General features: G+C 40.7%; 2 protein-coding genes across 2 annotated transcripts in view; both read left to right on the forward strand.

The window, feature by feature from the left end:
• Positions 1–12,573, forward strand: part of LOC103152721 (copine-9) — a 45,222-nt gene extending 32,649 nt beyond the window's left edge. The window contains exons 13-21 of the mRNA XM_007573304.2: positions 149–202; positions 407–468; positions 1,004–1,050; positions 2,073–2,254; positions 3,337–3,464; positions 4,403–4,505; positions 7,728–7,785; positions 10,808–10,881; positions 11,010–12,573. Of these exons, the coding sequence (XP_007573366.1) occupies positions 149–202; positions 407–468; positions 1,004–1,050; positions 2,073–2,254; positions 3,337–3,464; positions 4,403–4,505; positions 7,728–7,785; positions 10,808–10,881; positions 11,010–11,225 (924 nt within the window). The 3' untranslated portion in view covers positions 11,226–12,573. The remainder of the gene's footprint in view (positions 1–148; positions 203–406; positions 469–1,003; positions 1,051–2,072; positions 2,255–3,336; positions 3,465–4,402; positions 4,506–7,727; positions 7,786–10,807; positions 10,882–11,009) is intronic.
• A 4,773-nt stretch (positions 12,574–17,346) lies between these two features.
• Positions 17,347–25,491, forward strand: LOC103152722 (zinc finger protein ZXDC). The gene is made up of 10 exons (XM_007573306.2): positions 17,347–19,400; positions 20,282–20,434; positions 20,756–20,834; positions 20,937–21,067; positions 21,730–21,900; positions 22,122–22,915; positions 23,024–23,108; positions 23,193–23,365; positions 24,295–24,396; positions 24,864–25,491. The coding sequence occupies exons 1-10, from the start codon at positions 17,441–17,443 to the stop codon at positions 24,948–24,950; spliced, it is 3,735 nt and encodes a 1,244-aa protein (XP_007573368.1). The 5' UTR covers positions 17,347–17,440; the 3' UTR covers positions 24,951–25,491.
• The last annotated feature ends 624 nt before the right edge of the window (positions 25,492–26,115 follow it).

Raw genomic sequence — 26,115 nt, forward strand, 5'->3', positions numbered from 1 at the left:
ATATATATATATATATATATATATGTATATTTTTTTTTTTTTTTCTCTGAAGATAACATGATGTGGACATTAACAGATGCACAGAAGGTTCTGCAAAATCTACGCACTCTTGTGTAAATAACTGTTACTTTTGTGTTGCTTGGTTTAGGTTTTGAATCCTAAAAAGAAAGGAAAAAAGAAGAAATATGTCAATTCAGGGACGGTAAGACCAACTTGACTGTTTTTCACTACTGGATGCCAACATATATTACTGAACAACACTCCTGGCTGCATGGACTTTTATCCAAGTAATAAAAATATATTTGCAAGGCCCCTGACTGGGACGTTTCTCTCGTCTCGTACCGTCTCGCCGTTATTGTTCCTTTCTCCTCTATTTTTCATCATCTCCCCTTTCTCCATCTTTAAGGTGACTCTCCTGTCTTTTAAAGTGGAGTCGGAACACACATTTGTCGACTACATCAGAGGAGGGTAAGAGCGTGGTCACAGATGTTTCACAGAGGCATGGAGGGACCTATAGAAAGATGAAATTAACAGAGGTTTTTATTATTGCATGACGGTTGAAATGTGACAAAGATAAGTATAAAATGCATGATTCTCAAGCATCACTAAGTACAATAAAAGATTTAGTGAGGATGTTAAGGTATGGCTTTCTGAAACTCAAATCTAGCAGATTTGACTAGAAGTGACTTTAATTATGTTAGATAAAATCACTAACATAGCGATTTTAGCTATAAAATTGAAAATTAGGTAGACAGATCAGGCCATAGAACTTACATTACTGAAGTATTTTTTGTCTGACTGGATGTTTTGCCGTTCCACTGAATAGTACAGATAACTGAATGTAATAATTAGAAATAGAATATTTGGAAAAGAATACAGGTAGACTTTGAAACAAGGCAAGATGTTCATCTTATCAGTATTTATTCTCCCAATCAAAGAGAGAGGGAGGGAACCCCATTTCTGAAAGTCTTTTGTAAAACCAATATCTTGTGTCTTGTGCCAGGACACAACTGAATTTCACAGTGGCAATAGACTTCACTGCGTCCAATGGTAAGATGCTTCACATTCACACACGCAGAACATTTTGAATAATGTTCTGCGTTATTCAAAACATAGAAAACTATGTTTTCTATGTTTTCATAGAAAACATAGTCTAATCTTAGAGATAACATTAGAAATATCCAGGCTGTGTAATGTTACACTTGATTGTGTAATATTGTTTGAAGTAATTATCAACCTTGTAGCTCTGATCAGGCATACTTGAACATCCGTAGCAACATGGCGATTGGTTGGTAGAGGAAAAAAAACAGTGGGTGGGTGGGGTGTATTGTTTAAATTTTTATTTTTTTTAGATATATATCATGTATAAAATATCTTTCCCTCATGAAAAACATATCAAGAGTTTTGTTTTAACTCATTGATGGATGTGTGGCAGCCATTTGGGGGCGCCTTAATATCCGCTCATACGATGCCCCACCTATTTACCCAAAGCTCCGCCTCTGAGCATCAGGCCCCACCCCCACACCGCTCCACCAGACTAGCGGCAGCAGCAATTAACAAACACCTGGTGGAACTGGCCGTTACACAAACGGCAGCGCTCCTAAGAGAGGCTGCAAGGCATCAATGGACGACACGGAGAAGCATCGTTATGACGACTTGCTGAGGGGGGGAGTGTCACAATGGGTAGGAGGTTCTTAAAGAGACAGAGGCCAATTTCGAGACGTCAGAAATGCCACATCAAATTTCTTTTAAGTTGTCTTTGATATATACAACATCTTCATAAAAAACTGAACACAGTAAGATAGTTACCTGATTGTGGTATTAACTGGGCTGATTATGCATAAAAGCAGATAATAAAGTATTTGCTGGCAATGGTATCATTTTGGGTTTTATAAGTGAATATAGTTTGGGGCAGAGACTTTTTTTATTTTTATTTATTGTTACATCACTTGTAAGACCGAAAGCTTTTTCATGACATCAACTTTAAGAGTCATAATACATTTTAAATACTGCATTTCCTTTATGAGCAGAGATGTTTTTCCGTACATGCATATTGGCTTTTCATTCCATAGGAAATCCATCCCAGCCCACTTCTCTGCACTACATGAGTCCATACCAGATGAATGCGTATGCCATGGCCCTGAAGGCTGTGGGGGAGATCATTCAGGATTACGACAGTGACAAGCTCTTCCCTGCATACGGCTTTGGGGCTAAACTACCTCCAGATGGCAAGATCTCCCATGGCTTCCCACTGGTAAGACAGATGTCTGGACACAGCCACGGTTTGGTCTCATTTGGTTCATTGAGTTTTAAGTTATATTTTTCCATATTTTGTATTTATGAAAGACTAAAAAAAAATAAAAATAAAAATAAAAATCTGCAATTACAAAATTCCTTTTGAGACTTTGTCTCTCTGACTTTAACTTTACAAATACTTTTGCACCAAAAATACTTCCATAGCAAATGCTCTCATTAGGGCTGCAGCTAACAATTGTTTTAATAATGGATTTATCTGTTGATTATTCTCATGATTAATTGAGAAAGCATTTTGAACGTATATTAGAAATACATTAAAAGATGTGAACAAACAGTTCAACTCTTTTTTTAAATAACAAAATTTAAAAAGATTTGCCTAAAAAGTGACAACATAGATTTCCTTTAGCGAATGCTCGATTGTTTGTAGCAAAGGATTCATCTCCAGCTAAAAAATAAAAAATTAAAAATACATATAAAAAACTCTTTTCTGTTTGACTTGACATCAGCACCAGGTAGGACTGATCTGATGAATCTGATGATTATGTTTTGGATGGACCAATTAATAACTAGAGAGTAAAATGCTTAATATTAGACTTATTTATAGGAATTGAACCAGGTGAAGATAAAACTATTCCACATGAGGAATTCTGGGTAGACAAAGTCTGTTTTTGTTTTGTTTTGTTTTTTTTACTTTAAAGGCAAAATGTATATATTTTTGTGCATTTAAAGTGTATTTACAGCCCTGACTGTTTCTTCAGTAAAATTATTTCTTTCTTTTTTTTTTCTTTTTTTTTTTGCTTGTGTACTCCAGTTAACAATTACTAGATTAGTTGACGACTATTTCAATAATCATTTAATCACTTTTATGAAGCGTTGTAGCTCACGCGAACAGAGAGCAAACTCCACTCACACTGGAACCCAACTCAACGACAGAATCACAAAAACAAAAAATATTAACATTTCTATTTAGGTAGAAAAAAAATCAAATGGCATGACTAAGCAGAAAGCGACAGGAACGCCTGGTTTTCTCATGCGTAAACAGATTTTGTTTGTTTGTTTGTTTGTTTTTCTCTTTTTCAGAATTCTAACACTGAAAATCCAAACTGTGTGGGGATCGAAGGCGTGCTGGAGGCTTACTTCCACACCCTGCGAACCGTCCAGCTGTACGGCCCGACCAACTTCGCTCCGGTCATTAACCAGGTGGCTCGGTGAGACTAACACCTGCTATACGGATTAAAATGCGCATCGTAATAGCAGTAGCAAAAAAATGATAGAAAAATAACCTTCAATATAACGGCTAAAAGCAATAATAAAACAGAAATGTAGCAAGAATATCAAAAGTAAATTGAAACAAAGGACAACTTGTGTATAAGATTATCTAAAAACATTCCAATTAACGGCATGTACAGATGTGTGTAACAGGATAATTTAACACAAAAAGGTTAATTTAGCATTAATAGGGCTTTAAGACGTGGTCTCTATTTTTGGGACATGTAGTAGTGATGATGATAGACAGCAGTATTTTACCAGAAGGATCTAATTCAAGGTTTTTTTCCAGGATTAAAAGGATCAATGACAGTTTTCCTCATAACCCTGAAAGCCTTTATGTGTCACCATTTAGCCAATGCTATTGTCAGATACCAACTGAACCGATGCTACCTTTGATTTTGAGCAGTGCGATCGGCTGATATTTATATGTGGAGCCGATCTTTTCTTCCAATCTTATCTACCTCAGCAAAGGTCTAACAATGAACCACCAGGCCAGGCCATGTCTGCGCATTTGCAGCTGACAATAGTCACTGCTACCAACTGAGCAACTTTCTTGCCATACTTAGCAACATTTCAGACGAAAAATTTTTGGAATCGGCAGGTTAAGTTTTTTTTAAAACTCAGTAATCTGCAATCGACCAAAAACCTGCAATTGGTGCATCACTAATTTATAGCTTGAAGCCTGGACATGGGATTTAAGCTTTTAGGAATCACTAATGTCTTCCTCTATTTTCAAATTCCATTAAGCTTTCTAACTGAGCTTTAAGACACCCGTGGTTTGGGATTAGCCTGGTGAAATAGGTGAATATTGACATCTGTGCAGCTCTGTGTGCTTGAATCAAGTTTTTGTCCTAATTCCTGTGTTTTATGACATCAGGTGCGCCGCAGAAGTGACGGATGGCTCACAGTACTTTGTGCTGCTGATGATCACAGATGGCGTCATCTCAGACATGGCTCAAACTAAAGAGGCGGTTGTCAATGTGAGCATGATCAACTCTGTTCTTTAAACTCTCTTGTTTAAGTGCTACTAGAACGATGTTAAGTTTTCAAGCAAAACTGAGTGATGAGTTAACTTTTTGGTTTGAAATGTTCTCTTTCAAAGTATCTGATAATGACATGGCACCATATCACTAAATATAGATTGAAATCTTAGAATGAATAAATAATTTACATGCACATCGCATACTACAGCATTTTATTCAGATAAATAAAACGTACTGCTTGAACAATAGGTTCATTTGAAGACAGAAAACTTATTCCAAAACACAATATTCGGGACATAGGTCTGACATTAGCTGATTCTCAAAGGTCCAGTAGAATTTAGCCTGTTTGTTCAGAGTTACACTTCCATCATACATTAGATTGGCATCTGATTCAGCCAGCTGTTGATAGTGTAAATGATTAAATACTCCACGTTTTGGAAGCTACTAAAGTTGTTGTATAACTGTAATCATTTTTCCAACCGTTCATCTAAATGCTCTTACTGGACCAGGGATGGAAATCTACTGTCTTTTTTTTTTTTCCACCAGCTGCCACTGGTGGCATCTTCCATGTTTCTTCTGGGTAACACTTTATTTGAAAGGGGGTGAATAAGACTGTCATAAGCATGACATAACACCTGTCATAAACATGAATAAGCCTTCATGAACATTTATGACTGTTGTCATAAAGTGTCATTCGGTAAATCATGACACTTTTAATACAAAGCTGACATTGAAAATGTCTTTGTTATGGCATCATGATCTGACATAAATTTGTCATAATACTAGTCATAATTATTACACTAGCAAAAGATTTAACAAAACAATGATAAATATTTCCACTCCCTGAAATAAAGCAAAACAAGTAGGACAAGCAATAAAGATTTCACTAAGCTTTATTACACTGTCAAATGATTTAATAACAGACTCATTAACAATTTTTTTACATCAACTAAAGTGGAACAAATAGCACCAGTTATGAATATGTCATTAAGTGTTATTACAGTGTCATTAATATAAACTTTTACCTCAAGTAAAGTGAAACTAGTAGCAACAATTATAAAGATGTAATTTAGTGTTATTGCAGGTCAAATGCTATGCTAACAGAGTCGTTGATATTAAGTCTTACCTCAAATGAAGTGAAACACACTGGACTACTTATAACTACCATCATAACTGTAGAACAAACCCTTTGTACATTGGAATAAAACAAAAGATAACTTGCTCTAAGATAACAGAGCGTTTAACGTCTGATCAGTATACTGTTACTCTGAAATACTGATTGAAAAACTAAAACAGAATTACTTATTCTTTAACTTAAGAAAATAGGTTCTTTCAACAGTAACACTTTTTGCTTTGATTATGTCAGCCATCTCCTTCGTAATAGTCTTCCTGTAATGCTCTGAAAACAGGAGATCTTCTTCTTGTCTTCATTTCCTGGAAGCAGGTCTTTGAAGGTGTCCAGAAATGCTCAGAAATTACAGCTGTTCTTGCAATAGTTAATCATGGTGAAAGCCTTTTCATGAATTCAAACTTGGTGAATCTCTTCTGGACATTCTCATAGTCGGTGATGACTCAATTCATTGTGGTCACTTAAAAAAAAGAACAAAAACAAAAAACGATGTCATTTATTTAAATATCATTTATTTAAATACCATCCCCTTGCTGTCAGAATGGTAGACTGGCAGACAAATGCCTAATTAACATGACTGGTGGTCATAAAGTGCAATACAATTATTTCTTAATACAAGTAGCATAATAAATGGGGCATGAAGCTAATTTTTAAAGTTTAATCGGTGATATTTTTATAACAAATTTATGTCAGATCAAGATGTCTTGGTTAATGACAAGTTGTCATAACAAAGACATTTTCAATAATGTCAACTTTGTATTAAAAATGTCATGATTTACTGAATGACACTTTATGACAACAGTCATAAATGTTCATGATTGATGTTCATAACAGGTGTTATGTCATGTTTATGAAAGTGTCATGACAGTCTTATTCACCCCCCTTCAAATAAAGTGTTACCTTCTTCTGTTTAAAGTTGTCATAACATGTAAATAACATGTAAATTTAAAGCTGGACCAAAATGCAGATGAGATCTTGGAGTGAGTATGATGACAGGATTTACTGAAAAGGACAAAAAACCCCTATAAAACAGTGGCAGGGGAAACGGGACGTCAAACTGGAACCGAGAAGAACGACAAACAAGATTAACCAAATATGAGTTTGATTTAATGTCTTTGAGTTTAGAGGCGTAACTCTGACTCTGTGCGGATTGTATGTTCACATCTTGTTTTAATAGTGACTAAAGTTTCTGGGTTGTATCATCATCGTTCCAGCTTGGAAAATGAACATCGTCAACGATTAATTTAAAAAGCCAAGCAAAGAAAACATTAATGCCCATAAGTGTATAGGCTACCTGACCTGAAGGGAAGCAAAGACTTCTGAAGTTTGATCAGGATCATTAAGGCTGTCTGACTCCATTACGTATGAAGGAAGTGACAGAGCTCCGTAGGAGGGACTTTGACTAAGCCTTTCTTAGCCTGAGCTGTGAGGAGATTCTGCTGGATTAACGTTGTGTTTATCTTTTACTAGTTTTAACAGGGAAAAGGTCCAGGAGGACTGTTAAAAAGATATGTGGGAAAATGTTTGATATTAAAATGACACAACCATATTGTAATTTGTGTATAACCATGTCATGATAACAGATTTTGCGGGATGATAAACTGTACCATGAATTATTGTGATAAACGATAATATTGTTGTTTGAGACCATTTTCAAGCAAGATAACGATTATGGAGTAATATTGTAAGTTCAGCCTCTCAAAGACCAATGAAGTTTAATTTAAGAAGAAAAAAGGAAAACAAGAACTGGAAATAGAAAATATTGTAAACATTGAAAATAAAACACAGCAACCAAAGTTAATAAATTAAAAAGTAAAATGGATTATGAATCTCTGCAAACCAAATTGGCCTCAAAAAAGCTTTAATCATTAGAATGTAAATTATTGAGCTCATTTTAATTTATCATGCGATTAGCTGATTAATGACTTATTGTGACAGGCCTATTAAAGTATGTTAATACACACAACCAAAATTAGTTTTTCCTTTGGAATTAATCACGTACTTTGAGCTAAATTTAACTTTTGAGGTAAATATTTGCAAACTTCTTCTTCTTTGGTATGATCACTGTCTTCCTTCTGCTCCTTCCACAGGCAGCGTCGTTGCCCATGTCTCTCATCATCGTGGGAGTGGGCCCTGCTGAGTTCGACGGTAAGCATGCGTACGCCTGTGCGAACGGCGCTTCCTCAGCCGCTTAAAGCCGACAGAATCATTAGATATGTCTTCGTTTTACTGTAAATCCTCCATCCAGCATGTCTCAAATTGCTCCCGCTGTCAGTCATCCAGACCGTTTTTACAGAGGCTCTGGTTCAGACACGAGCAGACAAAATACCAGCTATGTAGAGAGTAAAAGAAAAACCAAACATATCTCCATGGATTACTGCAGAACATTAAGAGATGTTTTCTGTTTTGCAGCGCTGAAGAACAAAAACTGTCCAATTTGACCTGCATTTATTGACAGATTGATTTGTGCTCCAGTTTCCTTCCAGTATCATGTGCCACCAGGAAACGTGGTAAAGCTACGCTGACCATGTAGTGGAAATCATACGCTGTTAAAAAAAAAAAAAAAGTCTCTAATTTATGGTAAAATGCCGTATAAATATGGATTTTACCAAATTTATATGGTAAAATTCTGGCAAGCACAACATTTTAGATGTTTTTTCTTTATTTTGTACAGTGTCTTATTCCAAACACACTTCGTCTGCCATTTACCAAAGAGGTTTTAAATTGCAAATGAAGGAGGCCTTAAGACTTTCGTGCAGTTCTTTGTCTCAGTCATCAGTTTCGCTATTTTCTAAAAACTGAAAACTGCTCACTTTCTGAAAAAAAAAAAAAAAAAGCATAAATCTCCCTCTCTGCTGTATTCGGTTGTTGCTGTTATATATATTCCTTAGTGCTATATTTGGCTCGGCCTGACGGTTTTGCAGATTGTTTCGCTGCCTCATGTGTGTCTAAGTTGGCGACTGTCGGCGCGTGAAAAGCTTCAAAAGCCGACGCGCGGCGTGGAAAAGAACATGAATCACACGAGCCTCTAGTGAGTGGAGACGCCCTGAGCTGTAGTTCTGTTTGAATCGTCTACCTGGTTGAACAGCTCAGGTTGGAGCAAAGCCCTTCAGAGAGCACCGTGTGGGAATCTGCCTTTAAAATCTACAGTAGTTAAACCTTTTCATCCTCTTCCTGCATCTGATCGTCTCTCTGCTGCTTCGAACTCGTCTTCCAACCTGCAAAGTTACAACATCTGCACATTTCAGTGAATTAGAATGCGTCCCATTGAGTCTGAATAAATCTACCATTTAAAAGCAACAACCTTGAAGCGGGTATTAAACATATCTTTCTACGTTAAAACTGGTTTTTATTGTCCTAATCTTTAATGTTTCAGTTGCTAATCGTCACGTTTCAGTTGCTAATCGTCACGTTTAACAGAAGGGAGAGAAAGTCAAGTCAGGTTTATTTGTATCACAGATGTCAACAACAAGCACTTCGAAGTGCTTTACATGATAAAATCGACACAATGAACAAATAAACAACAACAAAAAAGAACATTACATTGGCAAAAAGGAGTAATAATGAACAGTCTGCACTGTCCTTAAGCCACCCCCCCTCCCCCGCAAAAAACCCCCGCTTTGTCATTATATCTCTTTGGCAAAGTTCGTCAGAGAAAATGACGCTTTTAAAGATACAAGGAAAACAATCAGAAAGGACAACATCGGTCACAGAGAGCTTGGAAATATATATGACTAATAGTCCGGTCCAGAGTGTAGGACTGAGGTTAGTAAGTCTAAATGTTGGCACAATGATATGCTCCGATGGAGAGCTGGCTTTACAGTTATTGAGAGAGCAAGGGGAGGGGAGGTGAGGCTTGCAGGGTTTGAAGTGGCAGCATTATGGCTTTTCCAGGCACATTGTGCCATTTTTATAGCACAATCAAGTAACTATGTTACATTCAGTTGTTTTAAAAATGCAGTACGTATCAAATATAGCTTACAAGAAATTTAATTTCGCATTTAGGGCCTCTGTCTCTTTAAGAAGCTCCTGCTCTTTCTGACAATGTCAGTCTGTTAAGCCTTAACGTTCTCAGGAGCGTCGCACTGAGGAGCTCATGACTCCTTCATGACTCCATTAAGCTTCATTTAAAATGTATTTCCAGTGAATGTTAGTGCTGGACGCTTCACTGAGTGGAATAAAAAGATTCAGCTGGCGTACACACTGCCGTTCGATTCGTCACGGCAACAGGAGGTTTCGTGCCTCGTCTCGGTGGGCGTGGCTCGAGCCGCACGCCTGAACCCTTCAAACCTCTTGGCTCAGATCCTGTTGGTTTCCTCTTCTTTCTCTCTGTCCTGACTGAGTCCTGAGCCTCTCCGTCCTCCGATCACATCCCTTTTTTCTCCATCCTTACCTTCCTGTTTCTGTGTGGACGAGCAATTCTACACAACCTGATTATGCTAATCCTCCTCCAATCTTATGAGATCTTCCCTTCCTGTGACCCATATTAGCTCTAATAAAGTTGTTTTGCAGGATATTCTCCTGCGTGCGGAATGGCCGACTTGTCGTCGATATGGAGTCCTTATTGATCCCTGGGGCTGCGTTCATGGATGATTAGCAGCCTGGTTTCATTCCGGACGTTTTGTTACGGCTTAACTACAACAGGGAAATTCACGAATTTGCTTGAAGACGACAGTAGTATCAGAATAATTATATAGCTCTGTATTTAAAGAGGTTGTATAACTCGCTTTTACTGTTTGATGGGTCAGATACACTCAAGACATAGTAACAGCAGCTCCACACTGGGGGCCCAATTTCATTTTTTGTCATGGGCTCCAAAATTCCTGGCGGTGCCCCCGTGTGTTCATAAACAGTAACTGGACTAATAATTGCACTAATCATTTTTTTTAATAGTTATTTGTAGAAAAACTATTCAAAGACTAATTTGCAACCATGTCATTATAAACCTTTTTTCTCATATTGTTAAAAGGAACAGAATAATAATAATAAGGAACAGAAATATCTAATTTTTGTCTTCACTGGCCGACTTCGACTTTTTTGATGATTTTTTGTCTTTGTATTGTTTTTGACCTCATTAAAGGACAGTCATTTTAATACTGCAGTATGTTCATTTGTCTGTAACAAAGTTCCAGTGCAGCTTCCTGTATTATGCCGTGTTTGTTGTTTGCAGCGATGGAGGAGCTGGACGGGGACGAAGTCAGAGTGTCCTCCAGGGGACGATTCGCAGAGAGAGACATCGTCCAGGTGATGAACATATTTCTTTTTCATTTTACTCCGTTAAATGCCTTGAGTACACTAAAGTATGCTAATAGGTTGTTATTATTATTGTTGTTGTTATTATTATTATTATTATTATTATTGTTTTCTTCCAGTTTGTTCCTTTCCGGGACTACATCGATCGGTCGGGTAACCAGGTCCTGAGCATGGCCCGGCTGGCCAAGGACGTCCTGGCAGAAATCCCCGATCAGCTGATGTCTTACATGAAGAGCCGAGGGATTGAAGCACGACCTCCGCAGCCCGCCACCTCTGACCCCACCTCTGACCCCACCAGCACTGGAACCGCAAAGCAGAACAACACTCGTCCCTGACTGAGGGCAACAAGCAGTGAAGAGCAGAAGTTAGCTTGAGCAAATGGCCGTGTGTATGTGTGTATGTGTGTCCCCTTCTGTGTGTATGTGTGAGTGTGTGTGCAACTTCAGAGTTGGTTGGCATAAACCAAATCAGTAAAAGAGAGACGGCGCCTCTTTTCCATTTTCTACAACTACATCTGAGGTGTCAGGGTAGGAGGTCGAAACTTTTATTTCATTTTTTTTTTATTTTATGTTTTTTTAAGGTCGGACTTCTTCAGCACCTACAAAGTGAAACATTCTGCCAGCGCATCACACAACTCAAATAATTCAGTTTGTCCAGTTAAATGTCCATCAGACTACAGGTCTGCAGCTGCTGCTGTCTCTGACTCCTGCAGAGCCTGAGACGCCTCCACTGGTTCTAGCAGCAGGACGTTTGTCCTTGTCTGGATCGTTTCATCTCAGGGTATTCTGAACGTTTGACACAAGCTAAAATCAAGGGAGTGAGGATCGCTTAGAGAGGCGTTGTCCTGCCTGACTGCTGGTTTATCTCCGTTCATATCACACTGGTCAACAGCCAAAATAATTTTATGTTTGTTTTTTTTGTTTTTTTTGCAACTGTTTTAGGGTCGTTTTGATGAGCAGAATCCAAAAATCAGATTGGTTTTGCTTAATCAGGTCAACTTTCTGAACTATGGAGCAACATGAGTACCAAAATGCAGGACTTGTTCTCACATGTGGAGAATCTGATCAATGAGTGAAGAGCAGGAGGACAGACTCCATCAGGACAGAAAAGAGACGGAGAATTTTACACAATGAAGACGAAATGTTCAATTTACATGTATTTACCCTCATAAATGTTTATTATTCACTTTACAGAAATCCAAGTTTGCAACATTTAACTAATACACTATGTTGGAAAACTTTTTTATTCTCCTAAAACATTCTTTGGATGATAAATATGAACAGAAATGAACTGATAAAGTCACAGAAATGTCATCAATTTAGTCAGAAGATCAGATTTCTCTAAATCAAATTAGAATAAAAACCTGATTGAGAAAAATTGAGTCACTTTTGTATTCAGCTGTCCAAAATAATCCTAACTCAGTTGAAAAAAACATAGACAACTTCCAAAAAATATCTGTTTGTAACTCAGTGTTATTTATTGAGAAAATGAAAGCTGGGTATCAACCTTGGTCTCCCAAAGAATATTAAATGTTGACAGAACAGGAAACTTTGTATTCATGTAGGTAAATATAAAATCTGTTTTTTTATGATATCCAATTTGAAGTATAAATTAATATTTTTAATAAGACATTAATGTTTGTAGCCAGGTGAGTTATCCCAAAAAAGACAAAACAAAACAAAAACGATACAGTGCGTTATGTGAAACGGTGGTTGTTTAGATGCACCCTGGTATAATCTCCCAATCTAACCTAAAACCTACAGTTTGCAATATGTGTAAGGAAGCTTTTCACTTTTAATAAACTGCAAAAACACAAAATCTCACCAAGTATTTTTGTGTAGTTTTTAGTGCAAATATCTTAGTCCACATGAAATAAAAAAATAAATAACTTATAAGTAACTTTTCAGGAAGATATAGGAGCATGTTTTAAGTAAATAATTATTTAATATTGATGAAAGCAGATGATTTCACTAATAATATGGGGAAAATGTCTTGTAAGTGAAGTAATCTGCCAGTGGGACTGGTAATTTCTTACTTTTGGGAGATCATCAATCAGCCGATACTTACATGTGAAGCTGATCTTATTTATCTCAGCAAACGTCTAAAAATCAACCTCTGTCCTCTTCTGTTCCCTCATGAGAGGGAACAGAACCCACCTCTGACCCCACCTCTAACCAGGTCTGAGCTAACCAGCTCAGACCTGGTTAGCTCCGCCCACCAGATCATTTAGCAATACTCACCTCACTGTTGAAGACTCAGTGACTTTCTTGCTATATTTTGCTACATTTCAGACCAAAAAAATACAAATAAATAAATAATTGGTATCGTCCAAAATCAGAATTGACAGGTCAGGCTGTTTGAATATCGGTAATCTTTGAATATTGGCCAGAAAACTGCTATCAGTGCAAAACTAAGCATAATTGATTCTAGTCAGTGTGCTCATCAGATCAATATACTGTCTTTTTAGCTGTGCTGATGATTCAACACAGGTGGAATGAAGTTAGCGAGTCAGTTTGTGTGAAGACAAAAAAATACTGATCCACTTAATGAATTAATAAACACAAGACGACTGTGTTAACTGTAGAAACAAAAACAAAAAAACTCAGGTCGAAATTTTCAAAGCACAACAAAACCATTTTTCATTTACTGCTTTCTGCATCAGCTGAGTTTGTTGACACGGTGTAATCGTTTCTTCTGATATTTTTATTTTTAATCAGCCCACATCTCAAAGGAACAGATTATATGTTTAATTATACAACAGTAACCAAGACTTGTTCCAGCGTGTTTTGATGGAACAGGAGCAGTGTGAGCGTCGTGCGTTTTCAGGTCACCGTGTAGAAGTAGAGCGAGTCTAAACGAATCCCACACGGACGGGACGGGAGGTCGCTTCCGACCGCCGCGGAGAGCGAGGGATGCAGGGCCCCATCGGAGAGCAGATTTTAACCCCCCCTGCCTCTTCCCCGCTGCTCCTCTGTCTAGGCCTGGTGTGGGACATCTGGGGTAAATGTTGCATGAGGCCGTCGCCGCTGTCTCCAGCTCATTCCGCTGTTTGGAAAATGAACAGGGTCCGGTCGAACGTCTCAGACCAAAACGCTTCACGTGTAGCGGAGGATGAGAGGAGAGATCAGGGCCGCTTTATTCACTTCGATTTTCCATGAAGGAAGAAGAGGGGATTTTTTTTTTCCCCCAGCTTTTGTTGGGTGTCATGAATTATTCACGGAAAGTAAGCTACTGCTTAGAGGGGAAAAAAAGCTTCCATGTTTTGTTATGGTGACCCTGAAGAGCTCAGAGAAGAGCAGATAGACGGAGAGCATGAAGGCAGAAACAGCAAAAACTAAACCTAAGCAAGTGTTTTTGCTCTGGTTTCTACTGCAGGTCTCTTAGGGCATATGTGTGATATATGTGCTATATGTTGCTGAAAAGTTACCTATTGGTTATTTGTGTCTTATTTCAAGTGTATTAAGATATTTGCAGTTGAAACTGGAGCAAAAATACCTGGAAAGTTTTAGTGGTTTGTTTGCAGTGAAGCCCTCAGGTGAATTTCCAAATTCCACCGTTTGCTTCGCTTTTCGTTCATTTTTCTGCAGGAGTTCTGTTGCGTTTCTGCGACCCAGAAGTACCTGAACATCCCACAGTCCCAGTCAGCATGGCGGCTTTAAATCAGTAATCAATGTAGATGGTTTGATGCACAGCTGGTGACGGTAGAAATAAAAACAGTCTACAATCAAAATCGTTTGAGATTTTACTCATATTAAATAGGTCTGATCAAACATGCTGAGCAATGATTTGTATGCTTTCAGCACAAAACAAACTTTTGTGCTCAACTCTCTCTCACACACACACTGGGAGAAAGTTTCAACTTGAATTTTCTCTCCAGTTTTTCTTCTTGCTTTCAGCAAAGGGTATTTATTTCATGCAAAGTGTCTCAGACGGAATTAGACTCTTCCAACCTTTACTACGAGGTTGGAAGAAGTTTATTTTCAAACGAATAATGCAGAAATAAAGAAATCACCATCCTTAATTAGCTAAGCTGTATCACAAACTGGTATTCTGATGTTCTGAGTTGTATTTTTCTATCAAAATTAGCTGCAGATAAGATAAAGGTTTAGCTTCATTTTAAGATTCTATTTATTTGAAACAATATTAATTAAAAGGAAAAGTCATTTAAAGCCAGTGATAATCTGGTGAACAGAGAAAATATTTTTCTTACAAATTATTTAGAATTTATTGGGCGTTCATTGGCAAGCCGGATGCATTTTTGTACCTGGTTTTTTTTTTAATCAGTTTTCAGGAATCCATTGCTATTTAGTTTTCACTTGTATTTCCCCACGTTCAAATTTATAATGTTGCATTTAGTTTCTGTTGTCATGGATTTTCCCCTCTTTATTTGTACATGTTGTCTCATCAAGATCCAAGATTTCATTTACAAGAGAGAGAGGCTTGTTTTGATCTTTTATTTTTTTTTACAAAATACATAAACAGTTAAAAAGTCAAACACATTTAAGTTGTCTAGTAAATTTCAAGCTAAAAACAAGAACATGCTTCATAAGATGATTTTTTTTTTTTGTCTTAAAAGAAACTGGAAATGTCCCAAAAAACTCACAGCGGATAGCTCCAGATCGCTCCTGACCGAGTAGGAAAATGTTTTTTCCTAAATTCTGGTGGTGATAATAGAACATTAAAAACTGTATGACTGGTTATATCTGCGCACTGAGCTCTGACAGGTTTCCTTTTACTGTGAAAGGTTGTGCTTCCTCCTGTGGTGCACGACGCAATAAATAAAAACATTCTGTTTGCTTTAATCGTTCCATGTTTGACATGACATTTAGCTCTCACTACAGTGTTCAACACAAATTCTTACCAAGTATTTTTGGTCTAGTTTATATTCCAAGTATCTTAGTACACTTGAAATAAGACACATCTAACCATAAATTTTCTGAAAGATATAGGGAGCTTGTTTTAAGTCAATAATTCCTTAATATTGATGTAAAAGTTCTGGTTCCAAAGGCAGATTATTTCACTTATAATGGAGGAAAAATGTTGTGCTGTAAGTTAAATAATCTGCCAATGGAACTAGTACTTTTAAAAATGAATATTAAGAAATAATTAGCTTCTAAATCTTCCTCAAAAGATACTTGTGAATTATTTTATTTCAAGTGTACTCAGATATTTGCAGTAGAAACTAGACCAAAAATACTGGAACCAATTTATTAAAGTATTAAATTGGTGCTGCTGATTATTTTAGCACCTGTGATATTAGATGTGATATTAGATGGGAAATAGATACGTGGCCTTATTTCTGTCATAATCCTACAAACATGTTCAAGGGGGAAATCTATTTTTATATGACAACACAAGAACTTTGTCATTTTGCATGTTCATGTGACTGATTCTGTTCAGGTTTTTCATTCTGTAAATGACATTCCGATGTTTTGACTTGTGCACTGTGCAGGGGTGTTGTTTATTATTTATTTTTGCTGTTTTGAACAGTTTTATTGAACAAACTGCCAGCATGATGACCCAAAATATGTAAATAAGTAGAAGACAAACTCTAGAGTAGGTCTGAGCAGCATGTGCTTAAAACGTGCATGCGTTACTGTAAAGATCAATACAGCACCATTCATTTAATTTGTTGGCTACGCTGTACGAAGCATGCTGAGCTTGTTGCACTGTGGAAACATTCTGAATTAAACACACCAAGAAATGTTGCTTAGTGCTTCTCTCTAGTCTAATGAATTATGTACAATATTTTACTCATTAAGTAAAATACCAAATGCAAACATGTTAACATAATGTGCAGATTATTTGGTGAACAGTATTCCTCCTGATCCAGACTTTTTTTTCATACTCTCCATTTTTTATTTCTGTTGGTTTTTTTCCCTTTCTTTACTTCTGCTTAACACACTTAATAAAAAATTAATCTGACTCCGACCCGAGTATTTGCGAATCAGTATTTCACAATCTTATGTTATTGTACGTCACAAGACATTTTATTGAGATTCTATTTTCAGTGTATGCGTAGAGATCTGCGCATTTCTTAGTGGTACACTGCCACTTAGAGGAGAAAGTGTGAAACTACACTCCTCAATTTAGCATGTTGGCGGAATGCCTAATTTACCAAGAGTTTTAACAAAACATTACAGTTAACCCATATTATTGTAATCTTTCTTTTTTTTCAGAATAGTCTTTTATTGCCCCGGATTAAAATTTATTTTACCCGTGTAAACACCTGAAAAATTGAATTACATGCACCAAGCCAAATCAAATTATTATAGTAACGTTTGTTCCTTTAGCTTAATATAAAAATCCAACTTTGGGTTTATTGAAAAAAAAAACAACTGTTTTCATATTTTAAGCAGAAAACAATTATTTGCAGAATAATCAGTGTATGGTGAAAGAATATTCCTCGAACTGTTTCAATAATTCCCGGGATTTCCATACACGCCCTGAACGCGGCACTCGGCCTTACAGAAACCGTGTTGTGGCTGGATGGATCATCTCCGGCTTTTAGGGCGGGCCTTTTCGGTGCCGCTGCTACAGGGATACCAAGATGGAAATCCAGGGGCTTTCTGATGCCCAAAACATCCACTCTCAACATGGCGCCCTACACAGAACCGCTTCGTCTGCACTTCGATCAACCGTAGCCTCGTTACCGCAATTTATTTCAATCGAAAATGAAGCGGACGAGCTTCAGAGTGACAGCAACAACAACGCTAGGCCAAAGACAGCGCAGTTTCGCTTGCTGGGGGAAAATGGCAGCGAGCTCGCTCGTTCTCCCGTCACCAAACAAGTCTCAGCGTCCAGCAGCATTACGCCCGAAGACAGAACGATTCTGGGACTTCATAACATGATAAACGCGGAAAAGGAAAACGTGTTCAACTCCCTTCTAGGCTCGCACGACTTCAGCAGAACGGAGTGGCGATATGAGGAAAACGGTGAGGTAATGCAAATGGCGCTGCCTCTGTTCGAGGGGGAGGCGGAAGCGATGCCGCAGAGGCAACTAACGTTGTCTTCTCCGGTTTTACGGCAGCAGCGTGAGGACTGCGCTTTGAAGCAGCCTCCCGGTGACAGCCTCGGAGCTATTCTTAATGCTTCGGCGGGAAGCCGGAACCCGGGGAGAAAAACTGACAGACAGACACAGGAATTATATGTTGTATTTAACACCGCCAGGGAGGATGGTGCGGTCACCGCGAGCAGAAACCGAGCGGACGGCTCATTCGACAGCGGGGGTAAAGTGAAGGGTAAGGAAGCTGAGGGCTGCGGCTCCATGGAGGCTGGCAGCGGCGGTGTCGCCTTCTGTGAGAACGCGGACATCCTGAGCTGTCCTGACACGCAAACACCGAAGAGAGCGGAGCATGTTTTCAGTTTATTAACCGATAATCCCGCTGTGCTGAGTGCCAAGACAGCTGCCGACCATCATACCGTCGAAGATGTAGTTTTGACGAACAAATATGGCGATAAGCTCTGTGGACAGATCTGTACAGAAAACGGTGACGACAGGCTGCTCAGGGGCCGACCAAACCACGACGCGGCGCTGACCTCCGGGGCGGTGGAGGCTATGGAGAAACCAGCCTACAGCTCCGAGACAGCGGGACTGCAGGACGGTTCACACCCGGTCACTTCCTCCAGCAGTCCGCCTGCCGCGGAGACCTTTTCCGGAACCATTACAATAAACAACCAAAGCATCATTGTCACTATTGAGAATGGGGTTCTGACTCTGGCGGCCCCACCAGAGGGGTATGTCCACAAAGAGGATGACATGGTGAGCTTAAAGGAACATCTAGGCATGAAAGACCATGAGGATATAGTTCTTCTCAATTATGACAGTGGTACTAAATCGATCGGGAAGATCAGCACCCTGGCAGTAGCCAGCTCCAGTCACCAGGAGGAGCCCAGGCCTGGTGTGTCTGTCAGTGACTCAGAGCTGGCCCTGGTGGATGACTGCTCCTTGTCAGAACTGGGCACCTCACTGGACTCCTGTTCTGTTGCGAAGCAGGAAGCTGGGGTGCTGTGTGCTGTGACGGAGGCAGACCTAATCGCTCCATCCCCAAAAGCCCCAGTTGGGGGGTGTAGCAATGAAGACCTGAACTCCTTATCCCTGATCAGATCAAAAAAGGACACAGCAGCCACCTTCGCCTGCCCGGAACCCGGTTGCTCTTCTGCTTTTGACTCTCGCCAGAAGCTGAAGGTCCACCTGCTGTACCACGCGGAGGAGCCACGGCCGTACCAGTGCAAAGTGGAGGGCTGCGGCTGGGCCTTTGCCACCTCCTACAAGCTGAAGCGCCACCTCCAGTCCCACGACAAGCAGCGGCCGCACACCTGCGAGTTTGAAGGCTGCGGCCGGAGGTTCACCACGGTCTACAACCTGAAGGCTCATGTCAAAGTCCACGAGCAGGACCACGCCTTCGTCTGCGAGGTGTGCAACGAGAAGTTCCGCAGTGCCACTCGCCTGGCCAACCACCAGAGAGTCCACTTTGCACCACAGCGGCCCCACAAGTGTGAATTCCCAGGTACTTGTCTGATAGTTCCCAAGCTCATTTTGCTCATGAAGGCCATTTACTGTGAGGCACAAACGCTTTCACTGAACTCAGGAAAACCAATTTCAGCTAGTCCACAAATTTTGATTCGTTGAGAATTTTCTCTGAATACATGACGGTTCAAATACATACATACACTTCCACTGATATTTGGATAAAAGGTTCCTTAGGTAATTGCACCTGGACCACCATCACCGAGACGATAACAAGCTTAAGCTATCTATCCACTGATAGATAGCTTAATATTTTCCGTTTGTTACTATTAAACTTTACCTTGGAAAGCTGGTTTAAAAACTGGCAAGTTTCAGACGATCCTCAGGGTCGATCCTTTCTGGCCATGTTGACTTCACTGTGGACGCTCAGTGTTCAGAATGAAGCTAGTTTCCAACAGGAAGTTGTTCCCAAATTCAGATAAAATTGGTTTAGGAAGGTTTTCTGATTGGCCTACTCAGAGGTAGTGTATATATTTAAGCTTGTGGGTTCAATCTTGAATCTTTATCGGCACCGATTTCCTTAGTTTTGCGCATGCCGATACTTGCACGTGAAGCCGATCTTTTCTTCTGATCTTATCTGCTTCAGCAAAGATCTAAAAATCAGCCGCTGTCCTCTTTAGAGAAGTTTGTCTGGCAGACTGGCCCGCTAGGTCATGTTTGCAAGTTTGTTTCCAACTCAGAAACAGTGGGTTTCTTGTTATATTTAGTGATATTTGAGACTAAAAAATAAATCGGTATTGGCCAAAATCGAAATCGTCAGCTCAGGCTTTTGAAAAAATCTGTGATCGTCAATTGGCCAGAAAACTGCAATCTGTTCACTGCTGGCTTTTTAAGCTCCAGCTGCTCTGCTCTCCTCTACAGGCTGCGAGAAAACCTTCATCACCTTCAGTGCCCTCTTCTCGCACAATCGCACTCACTTCAGAGAAACGGGCCAGTTCAGCTGCACCTTCCCAGGCTGCGACAAGACCTACGACAAGGCCTGCCGCCTGAAAATTCACATGAGGAGTCACACAGGTAAGCTGCTGGGCATGAAACATTTTATGCTCTGATCTGTTCACACTGTGCTTTCAAAGTTCTCAGTCAAGATGAAAACGATCAGAAAATGATCAGAAAAGCCAGGGATATTGGTAGATAAGTTTAATAATCAGAGTGTATAATCATTCATTTTTGCAAAATAAACAAAAAGTCACGACACTGAAGGCAAAAGGACGTAAGAACTTTCACCTTCCGAAACAAATCTGGATGTGTTTATTTGTGACGTATCCAGAAAAAAACGATTCAAACCGAAGAGACTTTTAACATATCGTCATGGTTACCGTGTGACTGTTTCGTCAGGTGAGCGGCCCTTTGTGTGCGACTCGGAGGGCTGCGGTTGGTCTTTCACCAGCATGTCCAAGCTGCTCCGTCACAAACGGTGAGAACTTCCCGAACCCGTTCTCCTCTGACGTGAACAGAGCGGTTCCATCTCCTGGGTGTGTGACATAACGACGACGACTGTCTGTCTGGTTTTTATCAGGAAACATGACGATGACCGTCGATTTGTCTGTCCGGAGGAGGGCTGTGGGAAGTCTTTCACCAGAGCTGAGCACCTGAAGGGCCACAGCATCACCCACCTGGGCACCAAACCCTTTCAGTGCCACGCAGAAGGTCGGCTAACTCTTTATCCGTCCGGGAGCCTTTACCCTGACCATTGAATTATCCAGCAGATGTTCCTCAGCTAGTTACTAGAGTTGGTTTGTAACTAGTTACATTTGCTCATTTCCATTTACTTGAGTAACTTTTTTGAAAAAATTTACTTTTAGAAGTACTTTTACTGTGCTGTGCTTTTTGCTTGAGTAATTTTATTATTATGAAGTATCTCTGCTCTTACTTGAGTAGAAGTTCTGGATTCTCGACCCACTGAATGAAGAACAAACATGTTTTAACCAAAAATTCACCAGACACACAGCTGCAGTTTAACGTTTCATAAGCTTTTTTATTGAAAGAAACTGACTTGGAAAAAAATTATTTTGTCTGATTTTATTTATGTGAATTATTGTAATTTTCCTCCTTAAAATACCAAAATTTCCACTTTATATTTTGTTCCGACTGATTATGTAATTTTTAAACATTACATGATTGATAATTTGATCAGTGAGTCAGTACCTTAGTGGACTTTTATCAAATATTTATTTAGTCCTACTTGAGTAATTTCTTGGACGGCTACTTTTTACTTTTACCTGAGTAAAAATATGTTGTAGTGCTTTTCTTGAGTACAATTTTTGTGTCCTCTGGTCACAGGGACCTTAATCTCTGCTTCCTGTCCTCAGGCTGCTACGCCAAGTTCTCAGCCCGCAGCAGCTTATACATCCACTCTAAGAAGCATAAACAGGACGCCAGCACGCTGAGGACCCGCTGTCCGGTGGCCAACTGTTCCAAGCACTTCTCCTCCCGCAGCAACCTGAAGAGCCACATGCTCAAACACCACCACCTCAGCCCCGGTGGGTACCCAGCAGGTTTCCTCCTACCCCAGGAAACCCCTGCATGTCTCCAGTTAGCAATAGTCACTCCACTGTTGCAGGTTCAGGAACTTTCTTGCTATATTTAGCGGCATTTCAGGCAAAAAAAATAAATAAACTGGTATCAGCCAAAATTTGAATTGCACCCCTAATTCCAGTGCTTCTCACAGCATTCATATTGTTTTTTTTCCTCTGTCCTGCAGATGTTCTGTGCCAGATGGAGACCACACCCACCCTGACTCCCAGCAGTGAACTCATCAGCTCCACCCCGACGTCAGTAGCTGGTTCTGTCGTTGGCGGGACGGAGCAGCTGTCGAGCCTGGACCTCAGCTCCCTGTTCTCCTCTGTCCCCGGCGGCGCTGCACCCACCGCCGGCATCGAGGTGGGGATCCCTGTGGCCGGAGGCACCTCCAACGGCTCCTTCACCATGGACCTGTCCCTGGTCAGCTCGGGAATCCTCACCATCGACCCGTCGTCAGTGGGAGCCACACTTGTCGCCAGCGCCGGTGCCACATTGGCCAAGCCTTTGGAACCACTCGTCATGGCGACCGGTGCCGACTTGGCTCACCAGCATGGACTGGAGGGGACCGTGGGGGACGTCCTCCCTCCCCAAGGCACGCTCAACCTGGACGACGTTCAGTCGGTCACCCCAGAGGCTCTGGGCACCCTCGCCGCCCTGAGCATGCAGGGCGCCGGCGTGGGCGCTGCTGTGGACCCGGCCTTGCAGCACTCTCTGAGCTCCTCTGGTGGGCTTGGGGTGGAGTCCGCCGCCAGCTTGGCGGTGGCCCCCGTCTCTGAGCTCCTGGCCTCACCCTCCAAGGTGGTGGAGGTCGGAGCGCAGGCAGGCGCAGGCCACCTGCTGGGCTGCGTGGAGGTTCTGGGCCCTCAGGAAGGAGGGAAAATCGTCACTTCTCAGTTTGTTTTCCCCGGTTCCGGCGGTGGTGGCTTCAGTCCCCAGAAGGAGTTGGACCTGGCCGTGTCACCCAGCAGCTTCCTGGTGAGAAGAAACCAGTCATCCTGGTTTACTTCCTCTCCTCTTCCTCTCATGATTCCGAGGTTCCGGCTGGGAACAGTCAGTGATTGTTCTGTCCTGGTTCCCCCTCAGGACACTGGAGGTTCTGCCCGGACAGACTACAGAGCCATCCAGCTTGCCAAGAAGAAGAAGCAGAGGGGTTCTTCAGCTGGCGCTGGTGAGGAACCTCCACCTCCCCTCCACTGTCCACTGACTGAAGAGTTACAGCACCTTAACCTTTCACTCTTCTTCCACTTTCCAGGAACTTCAGGCTCATGTCAGAGGAAAACTAAAGCATCAAAGGTTTCTGTGGCAACCATACCCCTCACTTCTTCTGGCGCCCGTTACAGTGACGGTGCTGTAACAGCCAGTGGGGGTCTGACCCTGCGGGACCCGGTCACAGGGACTCAGTATGTCCAGATTCAGCTGCTGCAGGTGAGATTCAGCCCACAGTGTGTTTGCTTACACACTCCCTCAGATCACTACACACGGCACTACTTTTCTTCTTCTGTGCTTTCAACCAAACACGATGCAAGACATGAGCTAGGGAGCTCAGTGGAACAGTTTCCTGCTTGGCATTCAGAAAGTGAAAAATTTAATCTTTTTTCCAGTCAGTGAACACACCGTGCCTTGGAGCTACCAGCCTGCACTTCCCACCTCTGTCTCCTCTTCAATTGGGCTTTAACTGGGTCTGTTGGTGCCCAAACTAATAGAACGGAATGGAACAGCTCTGCCCCCTGCTGGTAGGAACCAACAGCTGGGAGTTGTAGATACTTTTTTTTTTTTAAATATAAAAGATGAACTTTTATATTAGATTCAACTTTGTATATTGTCCTACTGCTTTTAAAAACTTCAATATGTAACTTTTATTTAAAAATGCTTTTTTTTTTACATATTTATTAAAGCTGTCACCAGCTCTATTCAGATCTATTCACATATATGAGAGAAATATGTGAATAGATCTAGTTCCTCCATCAGCTACTGCTGCTGACTGAAGAAATGCACCGTCCCCCACCAAAAACAACCAATCAGAGCCAAGAGGATGTTCTAAAGTGCCTTCAATGAACCGTGCCTCATACCCTCTGATTCACCCTGCAGCCACTCGTGCTGTTTCAGACATCATTTATTTAAAGTCTGGAACACGGTCAATAATTCATTCTATAAAGGAAAAATAAAAAGATGTTTAAGTCCAAAACGCTGTCCAAACTCTGCTGCCAAGGTCTGAGATGATCACTTAACACCGTCCTTTAGGCTCCGTCTCTTTCCTTTTCATCTTACCATCGACTTCAGAGCGTAGCTGTTACTGGAAACCATGCTGAAACTTGTGTGTGTGTGTGTGTGTGTGTGTGTGTGTGTTGATGCAGGACGATCCAGCCAGTGATGGTGACCTGGCCTTCCAGCTGAGCTCCCAGCCGTCCACCTCCGACTCTCAGCTCACCGTCGACTTACCTGTCAACATTTTACAGGTGAGTTCAGTCACAATGGTGGACTTGAGAGTCTGACACCTAGTGGCTCTCAAGTGTAAAATACAGTGATTTTAAAAACAAGTCCCAGATTGGGAGTGGATGGACATGAAGCAGATATGTCTCTGAATTTGATAAAATATTGCTAAAACAGATTGACTTTCTGAAAAAAGTTGTCATTTAAATTTCATATTAAAGTCAAATTATTTATACCCTTCTCAGTAATTGATGTAAAAATCTTTCCTGGCATTACAGCAATTGGAGCCATAGCTTAGCATGTTAGCTTGTCTCCCATTGGAGAGACATGCTAGTGAATTTTTCCACTTATTTCCCAACATGTTTACGTTTCTTGCTGAATAAATGGAATCAATGGTTGAATTTAGTAAAACTTCTGAGGTCAGGCTTTCTGTTCGGACAGAGTTTTTTTCTTCTTCTTCTTCTGGTTAACCCCTTCTGTTTTTCCCATACAGGAACCCTCAGTGATGACGGAAGAGGACAACGGCTCTGATAATTCCCAGTTCACAGGAAGCACCATCAACCTCCAGGACCTGGAATAACGCCAGACCCGGCTTACGTCGGCCAGAGACTTGCAAACCGTCGCCTCGGACTGGGAAAGCCTTATTTGGATTTGCGCTCCATGTGCCCCACCTGATCGGTCGGAGATGTTTCCACGAGACAAAGCACCTTTAGATGAAAGACGAGATTTCTGTGTCTTTTTTTTGTAAAGTCTAGTTTGTACCAAAATGAGAAGCTGGCAGCGCCGTCGCATCGATCATCAGAGGTTCCTCCAGTTTGGGTGTTTATTCCAGAAGTGCCAGATCAACACTCATGCACACACACTGCCTTACAGACGCCTACACCTGCAGCAGATTTGTCTGCTTTCTTCTTCTTCCTGTTACTTCTGTTTTAGTGTTTTGGATTTGTTTTTGTCATGACATCAGCGGTCTGTTAAACACGCCTGTCCATGTGTTTTATGTAAAGTGTGACAAGATTTTATGCCTTCTTGGAATAACTTAGTTTTTTATTTATTACTATGATTGGGTTTACAGAGTGGCTGAGCCAAACCCCGATGGATTAAAGAATCAAAGCACAATCTAAGCCGTGTTCTGACCTCTATTCATTTGACCATAAAGACTTTTGGGGCGAACGGTTCTCGGTGTTGCTTTGAGAGAAAATGTAATTTTAGATGTTATGTTCTGTATTTCTGAAGGTGATTAGCCAGCTGGACCCACAAACTCATTGCTCTATACTTAATCACCTTATTTCATATTTCTTGTATTTATTTGGTGCCAATTGACATCAAATGCGATTATTTTAAATTGGCTTTTCACAGATAAATGGATACAGAACTCGGCAGTCAACCCGAAAGAGTCATTTAATTACACTGAATCAAAATGCTCTTGTCTAAACCATTACACAAACGCTAACAAATGTCGTTTCTCACAGCAGAAAGAACATTCTAATCCCCTTTGGCTAAACTAGTGAGCAGCTTCTGGAACCTTCTCCCAGTCTCTGGCATCGTTCTGAGCAGTTTGTCCTCCTCACTCAGCAGTGAGGTGTCTGAGTGGTTTTACCAGGTCCAATCTGTCTCTAGTCTATTTCCCAGTAACCCTGATCAAGATTGGGGTTCGTATTCAACAAAAACCAAAGACTAAACATGGTGCTGAGTGACGTATTAGCAAAATGTATGTCTTTAGCCTCATTTATTTGTTACAGTACTTC

The sequence above is a fragment of the Poecilia formosa genome, unplaced genomic scaffold (genome assembly GCF_000485575.1).
Source record: "Poecilia formosa unplaced genomic scaffold, Poecilia_formosa-5.1.2 Scaffold324, whole genome shotgun sequence".
Lineage (NCBI taxonomy): Eukaryota > Metazoa > Chordata > Actinopteri > Cyprinodontiformes > Poeciliidae > Poecilia > Poecilia formosa.